General features: G+C 35.3%; 1 protein-coding gene across 1 annotated transcript in view; it reads right to left on the minus strand.

The window, feature by feature from the left end:
- DSG1 (desmoglein 1) overlaps positions 1 to 9,466 on the minus strand; it is a 40,247-nt gene extending 30,781 nt beyond the window's left edge. Inside the window, exons 1-2 of the mRNA XM_077135720.1 lie at positions 9,179 to 9,466; positions 80 to 115 (exon numbers count right to left, since the gene is read on the minus strand). Of these exons, the coding sequence (XP_076991835.1) occupies positions 80 to 115; positions 9,179 to 9,226 (84 nt within the window). The 5' untranslated portion in view covers positions 9,227 to 9,466. The remainder of the gene's footprint in view (positions 1 to 79; positions 116 to 9,178) is intronic.
- Positions 9,467 to 9,932: the final 466 nt, after the last annotated feature.

Here is a 9,932-nt window from a genome sequence, read left to right on the forward strand (position 1 = left end):
ATGAATTTTTCTTTGGAAAACATATTGTTAACCACAAACCCATTTTCCTTTGGGAAAAAAATGGATTTTCAAATATTACCTGGATCCGAAATTCACTGTTAACTTCCAACACCACCTATAAAAATAAGATAATCACAATGGTTAATTGGTCAATTGATTAATGTTTTTCTTGTGGAAACATGTATAACAAAATTTTCCATTTTGACCGTTTTTAAGTGTACATTTCAGTGGTATTAACTGGTCCACAATGTTGTGCTACCATCACCGCCATCCATTTCCTGGAGACAATTTCATGACCTCATTCAGAAACTCTGTACCCATCAAGCAATAGCTCCTCAATTTAATTGAGTGCTTTCAAACTCATGTTATCTGATTATTAAAAAATCAGACAATAGTCTTGTGAGCCATTGAAATCATTTTTATCAGTGATGAAAGAGGAAAGTCTGTGGTGGATACCAGGTGGGATGGATTTATCTCTGATTATGAGGCCAAGAATTTCTTTTGGTTTTTCTTCAGTTTTTCTCTTCTTATTTTTACTATGTTTGTTTTCTAACCTGTTTTTCATTCTTAGCCTATGCAGACACTTGCTATCATGTGATTTAGGATATCTGAAGCTTTAGAACTGAGGGGAAATGAGTGTTGAAAACTGAGGCTCTCTCAGTAGATTTTGTGCTTGAAGAGGCGAGGTACTCTAATGCTATTCAGTGATATTCAGTAATAAATGAATGATAACACTGAAATATCTGACTATAGGTTTCAGGATCTGACTAGTCACAGACGGAAATGGGAAAAAATATTTTGGAGTGGAAAAGGAAAAAAAGCACAAAGGTATCCAGAAACCTTCAAAATATTTGTGTCTTAACATTCCAATTCTAGATGGAAAATTTTCTGGAGTTCCTGAAAAATCAGAGATGATCATTTTTTAAAACATTAAAAAAATATGAGACTAGAAAGTTCTAAAATAAATGGAAACAATTTCTTGTACCTAAAAGTGAATTCATGTTTGACATCTCATTGTTAGCATTAAGTAAGACACATGCAAAAGTTGCATACTTCCAAAGCGAGGAGAGGACATTTCAGGAGTGTAGGGCAAAGATGCTGGGTAAGGACCTTCCATTGGTCTTTTTTTCCTGCATTAAACAATTTTTCCTAGTTAAACAGTGCTAGTCAAGCAGAGCTCTACCAAGTTTCATTTCTGACCTTCATCATTACAGTTAAATTTTGTAGTGAAAAATCAGGATAATTAATTTTTTTGTTCATGCCACAGGTATTTATAAAAACAGAAGTTTAAATATTGAATGTAATATATCAATGTACTTAAGACATTTAGACGTATCTAAAAATTAAGTGTGTATTTGAAGGCTAGTCTGCATTTATTAAGGCTTAAATTTCACTTTGAATCGATTAAAGGTATGTAAACAATTAGTTTTTATTTCTCCCTAAATAAAAAATGTCAAGGTCTAATTTAATTTCTTCAGAATTATAAACTAGGAAAACTGTCATCACAATTATACTTTATCTACATCATTGACATAAGAAATTTTATAGTTTGCATTTAAATAGTAATGAACAATATAGCAAATTACTTTTTATAGTTGCTTCAATTTCACCATTAAATAAAATATATCATTTTAGTTTCCAAGTACCTTTTTAAATAAAATTACCACAATTGATAATTTCAGAAAATATAGATTCATGAGTAATACGAGAAGTATAAAGAGATGATGTTAATCATTATCATTATCACTGTTATAATTCATTGACTGATAACCAAATAGTATGCAATGTGCTTAGAGAAATCCATGCTTCCAGTCTTTACAACAAGCACATGTGGTAGATATAATTATTATCTCTGTTTTACAGATGAGGAAATTGAGGCTTGGATATTAACTTATGGATAAATACAATCCAATACAATCTAGCCTAAATTTGTGCTTGAGCTGTGAATTTTACAAAAAAGTATGATACCCTATTCCCCCAAGTCAATTACTAAAACATGTTACAAAGAATTGACATTACAATTTTGAAAATTCGAAAAACAACTGATTTACTCTAAAGTTATATTATCTGTGATTAGAAATGCTCATATATATTAATAATAATAAAAATAATAATAATAATAAGGAAAGGGGAGGAGAAAGTGGTTCAAATGGTTGGGAAAAGTAACTGAAATGGTATCTGTAGAGTGCATATTGGGTGCAGAACTCAAATGCTTTAATGCAAATGCTTATTTCTTGCTAACTGTGAACTCTGTGAGCACTTCCCCCTCTTGTCTTTGCCAGTGTGGGATGGAGGTGGTAGGAAATCTTATTTTTCTGTTTGAAATGATTATTTCATGGCTAAAGAATTGCACCTGCATCTGCTATCTGTGTTGTGCCTTCCTTACCCCATTGAAGAGTCCATGCCTACTGTTTGTTTTGAATAGTGATGCCAGATGACTAATAAATCTTTCCAACTTTATGAAGCTGGGTCCTTCTTTTTCCCATGAGAGGTAACTTGGGCAGAAGACCAAGTTGATTTCACCATAGACCAAGTTGATTTCACCATAGATTGAGGCTCTTGATTACATAATTAAGAATTCCCATGTCTGCTTCAAAATGTGGTATGTTGACATAACTTTACTGTCTTTTGCTTAAAGTCTAGTATAAACTCTGATCCAAAGGCACTCTTGGACTTTGAAAGGCAAAATAATGAAATGAAAAGAGCACTTGAGAGAGTCAGAGAAATTTCAATATTTTTCTTAAATTCTCTGAGCTTTCATTTTATCACTTAAAAATGACAAGGGAAAACTAAACTATCTGTAGATACTTTTCCAGTTCTACTTGATGTTTCTGTGTAGTAGGAAAATATTGAAAATTTTGATGCTGGGAAAGGTGTGAATAGATTGTGGTCTTAAAAAATTATTCAGACAACAGTTGGTAGAAGTGGTGGGAAGTGGCAGAGATAACATGCCAGAAACAGTTAAAATTCTTCTGCATCAAATGAGGTTAGAGATGAGGAATTGCTAAACCAGAACAATGGCCGTGGGAATGGACAGGAAAGGATTAAGGGGAAAATAAATATTGTCCAGGTAAAATTGACATGGGTTGAGAGCAGAAAGGATGTTTGAGGGGGGATGGAGAGAGAGAGAGAGAGAGAGAGAGAGAGAGAGAGAGGAGTGGGAGAAGGAGAGGGAGAGAGAGAAACAGAAGGAAAGGGGGAGATATTTCAAGTGAGTTGTTTTAAACTGGTAATTTTGGAACATGGCAGTAGTAAAATTAAGCAGGGTAGAACTCACTGAGTTTTAGATACCAGAGAAATGCCCTGGTAAAGATGCTGAGCAATTTGAAATATTGATTTGAAGGACATTCTCTTAGATATGATAGTTGAAATCAGGGAGATTTTGAAATTGCTAAACTAGAGAATAAAGCAAAGAAAGAGTCTGTGGTTGAGGATGGGACTAGTGAAATTCCTACATTTATATCTGGGAACAACAACAAAAAGAAAGCAAGATATAGAGGAAGAGTGGTCAAAGAAACAGGAGGCAAAAATAATGCAGTGCGACGGCAATCAAAAGAAAAGTGGCATGGTGAATTGAAAGAGATGGGGGTATGCATATATGTTATTAGATACAGGCACTTTGAGAAAAGTGAATCCTGAGGGCCTCCTGAGGTTTCTGGTGATCTTCAGTTGGTTGGAACAGGAACTTGCCTGACTGTAAGGGATTAGGGAAATAGATGTAGGGAAAGAGAATAAAATGATGGTCATTTTTTCCCCAAGAAATCTGGTGATAAAAGGAAACAGAAAGACAGTCTGGTAGAATTTGATGTCATGGTGCTTCCCAAGGAAATTTTTGGGAAAGGGAAACCTGTGGATTTTTGAAAACTGAGAAGAAGAGAAGGAGATTTTGAAAGGTGAAAGAGGGGATGAAATGAAAGGGGATACTTGATGGAGGTGGTGTGATGGTGAAAGAAGAAAGAAATAGACAGAAAGAAGGGACTCCTTAGAGGGGAAGGAAGGCAGAAAGGGTGATGATTAAAATCAATAGGTCAAGAGAAGGAAGTTGAAGGACATCAATTCAGAATGTCTCTAAACTAGTGATTATGTCATTTTCTGGTAAGGATGAGGGTAGTTTGGATTCAGAAATAAGTTTGGAATATGTTCTGTGGATGCTGGGATGGAGGTTAGCAGAGATGAATGCAGGGGTTGCCTGTCTGGCTGATCATATTCCAGCTCTCTTGAGCACTAAATGTTGCCACTTTATGCCTCAGTTTCCCCCCGAATATGAGAATAAAGTCCCTTCTATTCCTAAAATTCAAGCAGAGAATAATTCACCTGAAGTATATCTTCAAGAATTCCTCTCTTCATCTCTATTTTAGGAGATGATCCATTTATTTGTTTTCTTTTATAAAAGCCATAGAACACAAAATTGTACACCAAGTTCAATGATTCTCTAATTAAAGTTATTTTTAGTTTTTTTTCCCCTTTGGATAGTGAGGTTTCCATTTCTTTGCATATAATAAAAATGGACTTGAGAGTAATAAGTAATTTTTATAAGGAAATCCTCTTACATTTAATAAATGTGAAATGATTTCCATAATCAGTATTAGTTTTTATTAAGCATTATATGCTAATGTATTTGTTAACTGTTATTATGTACATCACAAGAATCAACTTGAAACACAGCTAAGATAAAATAATCTCCTTCTTTATAAAATCCTCTTCTTTTGTCTTTTGTTCAAACTGCTTCTGGACATCAGCCTGTGGTTGACAATGCCTTAATGGGTTGATTTCTCTTGCATGTCCATTGGCATTGGTGTATTTATTTTATAAGCACTACTGAATGTGTAGGATGTAGATCCAGACTGGGTTTAGGCCCAAGCCCTAAAAAAATAGCTATGGTGACCCTGCAGGAAATGTAAGATAAAAGTAGTCATGAACATAAGTGCTAAGGAAGTCCAACATTATTATTTCCTAGTTTAGTACTTTAATGGTTGTTTGGAGTATGTCAGGCAGAGAAATATAAAATATCCCCAGATTTTCTTTTGGTGTCTCTGCCTTGTGGGAGCGAAAGCCTACTGAGCAATCTTGCAGCGGCACACAATGCACTATGAGGGGGACAAAGGTGAATCAGACACAGAACCTGCTCTTAAATGACTCACAGCCATGAGCAATGGGCAGCCATTAATTTGTAAAGAGATGATTTCTTATCAGACAAGTGTAAAATGCTGTGCTCCATTCTCATAGGCCTTTGAGAACAAGGACCAGTAACCAGACATATTAAAAAAATTAAATCCTCCTGCCTAAGTGCACTGCAGGAATTTGCATGCCAGGCCTATCCCACAAGGGTGGCATGACCCAGCGCTCTGTGAAGGCATGTCCTCAGCTGAAAGGAGCATAATAAGTCTCTCTGCAATGCTAAGCATGCTTCCCAGTAAATAGCAGTCAATGCCCTGTTGGGACACAGGAAATTCAATAGCAATGTCCCGGAAGAATTTATAGGGGAGAAAGAGTCATCAGAAATTAAGTTCTCTGGGTATAGATGAGAATGTCATTTTTCTAGATTCATAGCCTCATTAAATTAATGAATTTTGTCCCTGAATGGTTAGGTCTACAAGGGTCATCAAATCAGCATTGCCCAGTGCTTTAGTTATTTTCTGTTACCTAAATCAGGGATGGCAAAATGTTTCTACTCTGTGGTGACACAAACCAGCTGACAGTGACTTCCTGAAGGTCTGTGCTAAGAAGGATTTTGAGGTCTCATTTAGTATTTGATCACTCAAGAAAGTTTACACCAGAGGCAGGGTCATACTTGGCTTAAATGCTTTTTGGTTTGAGTTTGATAACGGTTTCATCCCTTTGTGAATCCAAAAGACTTTCATTATATATTTCTTACGTAAATGAATGCAGTGATTTCTACAGATGTGAAGGATTCCACGACGACTTCGTGGTGATAGAAAATTTGCAGTGGTGACAAATTTGTATTCCTTTTTTAGTAAAGAGGAAAGATGATGCTCATTCTAAATCTGCACAGGAATAATAAAGCTTTGAAGAACACCATATAAATGGAAATGCTCATGCTTAAATCCAATTTATAAATTTCATTTAATAGGTATACTGCTTCTATTTTTCAGAAAATATTTTACTGAAATGTTCACATCTACAATATATGTCACTACAGCCTGTGCATAAGAAAGTATAAATTTTGCGTTCGAAAGTGTGGTTAAAGAGTTTCCTCTTTTGCTTCTCTTCTGTTTGGTCTCTACTAGTTTGTTCTTTCTCATGCTTTAGGCATCAGTGAACGCAATTATGGGAGCTTGGATATTTGGGTCAAATAAGTGGATGGACTATGTAATAAAATAAATTTTGTTTCTGTGTTTTAGCCTATGTGCTCAGAAATACTTTGAAAACCTCTTGCTTATATACTAAAGAATTGTAGCTAAGTTCAAAATGTGGGGTTAACTTATCAGGTGGTTGGAGGAAATACCCAGGAAGACAGACGATTTACAATGAATTGAAGAAGTCAGATTATTCTTGGTAATTGTTAGAAATAGTTTTCTTTGTTCTTTGAACTTAAGCTGCAGAATTTGCTTTTATAGGGAATGAAACTTTGAGATTTGTATTGATTCAAATTGACTAATTGAAACTTGAAAAGTTGCAAGTAATATTCAGAAATCACTAGTACCACAGCAGTTCTTATTCTATTTTTCTTTCCCACAAGGACCATGCCATACCTTTTACAATAGTGACAATCATCCACACAGATTTCTTATATTTGGTTCATAAGGTAACATTTTCTTTTTGCCTAGAGAAAATGTATTCTAATTCCTGCTCTTCTCCTCACCCCCTCACTGAACGTACTGATTTTACAGAAGCTGAACAGAAAGAAAAATGAATCAATAAAATTTATTCAGCCTTCTGTGTTGTAATAGGTATAAACTATTGTCTTTCCAGGAGAACTATCTGAATAATGGAACAGTCATGGAGCAATCTTTGCTGCTTTATGAGAAGCTCCTCTGGCTTTATTTTCCCTGTTCCAGCCCACTAATTTCAACAAAGGTCCAGAACCTTCAGGTATTTTGATCAATGTGTACAATATGCTTGTAAGCAAATAGCTGCCCAGCTCTCAAATGGATTTGCTTTACAGATACTACTAGTTTAAAAGTCTTAAGGGTCTTCTTCACCATTGGGGAAATATGCTTCCTAACATGGATTTTTATTTATCAACTTTGAACAGAGAATCATATATACTTTAGCAATATACTGTACATGCTTTTTGTGTGTGTGTAAAAATAAGCTTTCATTGCAAAAGATAATTGAAAGAGTTTACTTAGTGGTGGTTGTCTTTTGGGGAAAAATTATTTTCTAAAGCAAAACACATGTTAGATAACTCCCAAAGGCAGTTACCCAGGCCATCTAGTATATCAGTAGTAAAAATGTATTATGATTTGCTAAATCTTAGAAAATGAAAAAAAAATTTTTAATTATGCTGTTGCTATGAAATGAAGCATTTTAATTCATTATAGAGTAAGTTATTTGAGAAATAATTCTCATAAAGGGTATGAGAAATGTGTGCTTGATTCTAGGTAAAATATGGCTTAGTAACACCCCTCAAATCACACTATCCAGACTCAGAAAGCAAAGTATAAATCCCATAAACCTTTCTCCAAAGAGAGAAAGTTCAATGGGGATATTTGATTTTGATAAAACAATGCTTTTTATTGAAGTGTAACAAATTAGGAAGGAGCTTTTAAAAGGAAATTTATAGGATGTAATTAATTAGAAATAATCATATAAATCAAGAAATAAGACATCTCTCATAGATTCTATTACCATTAGTGTATAAGCATCTGAATAAATTTAATCGGCTGAATCTGTAGTAGGCCATGAGGGATCAATTTTATATGACATTAAAGATAAAAGTGTTTCATATATGGCAAAACACAAATGTTCAGATGTTCAAATGGCATATTGTATAATGTGCATTGATCCCTGCCACATAGCAAGCTATGACATCAACTTATCTTAGAGATCCATTAAAAAGTCCACAGTTCTGTGTGTGGGGGGGGGGTAGCTTGGCCCTAAAGCTACCAGCTGATTGAAGCTCATTTACCCCTGAATCTACTGTTGACTCCTTTTAATTCATAAACAGAATTCAAATTCATCCTGTACACTGAAGTTAAAAAGTCTAATTTGTTGTTGTATAAACCCAACATTCCAGTTCAAAAAAGCAAGTAGAAACAAATATGAACCACAACATATCTCCTGTCAAGGTGGAGAGTGATTTTGCTGGCACCTGCCTTGGTGGATTACCTTAACTACACTGAGATTACTATTTTAAAATTTTCACCATGAGTGAAATTGATGCAATAACTTTGGTGCTGCATTTAGCATTATCTCTAAGAAGAGAAAACCAAAGGCATGGCAAGGGAGGCAGTGATAAAAAAAACATTTCATTACATTTTTCTCACCATCAAATGTAGAACTTGTATATCACAGTCATTACTGACTCCAGGAGTAAGAACAAGTATGGTAATAATTATTCTTACTCCTTAATTATAGCCATTCCTTCACTTACTGTGTCATTTATGAATCCTTGTACTGTTGTTTTTTGGGTGAAATTAAAAATGCCTTTTTAAATAAAATCATGGGTTCTCAGCATAGGGCTCCAAATAAAAGCAGCATGGCTCATAACCTCAATAGGAGGTAGTGGGATGGTTTGGATAATCAGGGCAGTCAGAAGCTGCTGTGATTTTAATTTATATGGATCCTATTTTTAATGCTTTAAAATTTATGAGGAATGATTTAACCATCAAAAGAATGGAATGTTTAGGTTAAAAATCAGGACATTCCTGGGTTATTTAGTTTAAAGGTCCATTGCAAAAGAGAAATTAGGACAATAAAGTGTTACTGAGTAGTAATACGGATTTCCCAAATTCAATAACTTCCCAATATGACGAGCACTGATTTCAGTCTCAGAGATGGATGTCCCCAGTTGATGCTGGTGCGTTAAGAAGATCTCAGGTCTTCAATTAAAGAGAGAAACACTGTTTAAAAATCTAGTTCATAAAGTCACCCAGTCATTAACATAAACTTTTAATAGGGCTAGCTTAGAAATGCTATTAAGTAACATTTTCTGCAAAGTTCCCACCTGTTTACCCTGAGAATAATTGTGAAGGATTTTTGAGAGTTCTCTTACCAGAAAAATGAGCAGCGCTGCAGCTGTCCTGACGGGGTGCCAGTCCATTGCTGCTGGCTTTCTTACATCCAAAACCGAGGGAGTTTTGTTTGTTCTTCTCTGTTCTTTTTCTTTCCCCTTCTCGGCTGGTGTTCGATTAAAATAATTTCTCGGTAGATGTTCTTACATGCAGGCTTTGAGGTGTTTCTGCCTTCCTCTGGGAGAAGGACTGAAGGTACGTATAACCTGTCTGGATCCCCACCCTAAAAACTTGGGCTGGTCTCACTGAAATGCTTGACACGATCGTTGCTCCCAGGTAGAAGCTTAGGGACACACCCTTCTCCCAGCTGCTCTCTGTGGGGCATCGGAGAGAGTCACCCCTTATCTGACGGTTTTCAGGGACAGGCATTTTAAATGATCAACAGCGTGAAGAGATGGACAATGGATAGGGGCTTTTCATACTGTGGTTTATTTACAGGTTGCTTTCCCTCTTCCTATATTAAAAGAGCAAGTGTGATCTAGATGCTTAGATTATTCAAAGAGGATCTGGCTGTGCTCCCGGCTACACCCTCAGGTCATAAGTAGAAAATGATGTATTTTCCATTTCAGCGGATATTAGGATAAGATTCAGTTATTTTCTGAGTTGTTTAAGATGGAAAAAATGTGTTAATGTTGAGAGTCGATATCTTTTTTTTTTTTAGTATTAATTCAAACGAGACACGACTATGATACTTACAAAGTCTTCTGCATATGTCACAGTTTTCTTTCAGTGACC

Source organism: Tamandua tetradactyla, chromosome 18, assembly GCF_023851605.1.
Source record: "Tamandua tetradactyla isolate mTamTet1 chromosome 18, mTamTet1.pri, whole genome shotgun sequence".
In the NCBI taxonomy this organism is placed as follows: domain Eukaryota; kingdom Metazoa; phylum Chordata; class Mammalia; order Pilosa; family Myrmecophagidae; genus Tamandua; species Tamandua tetradactyla.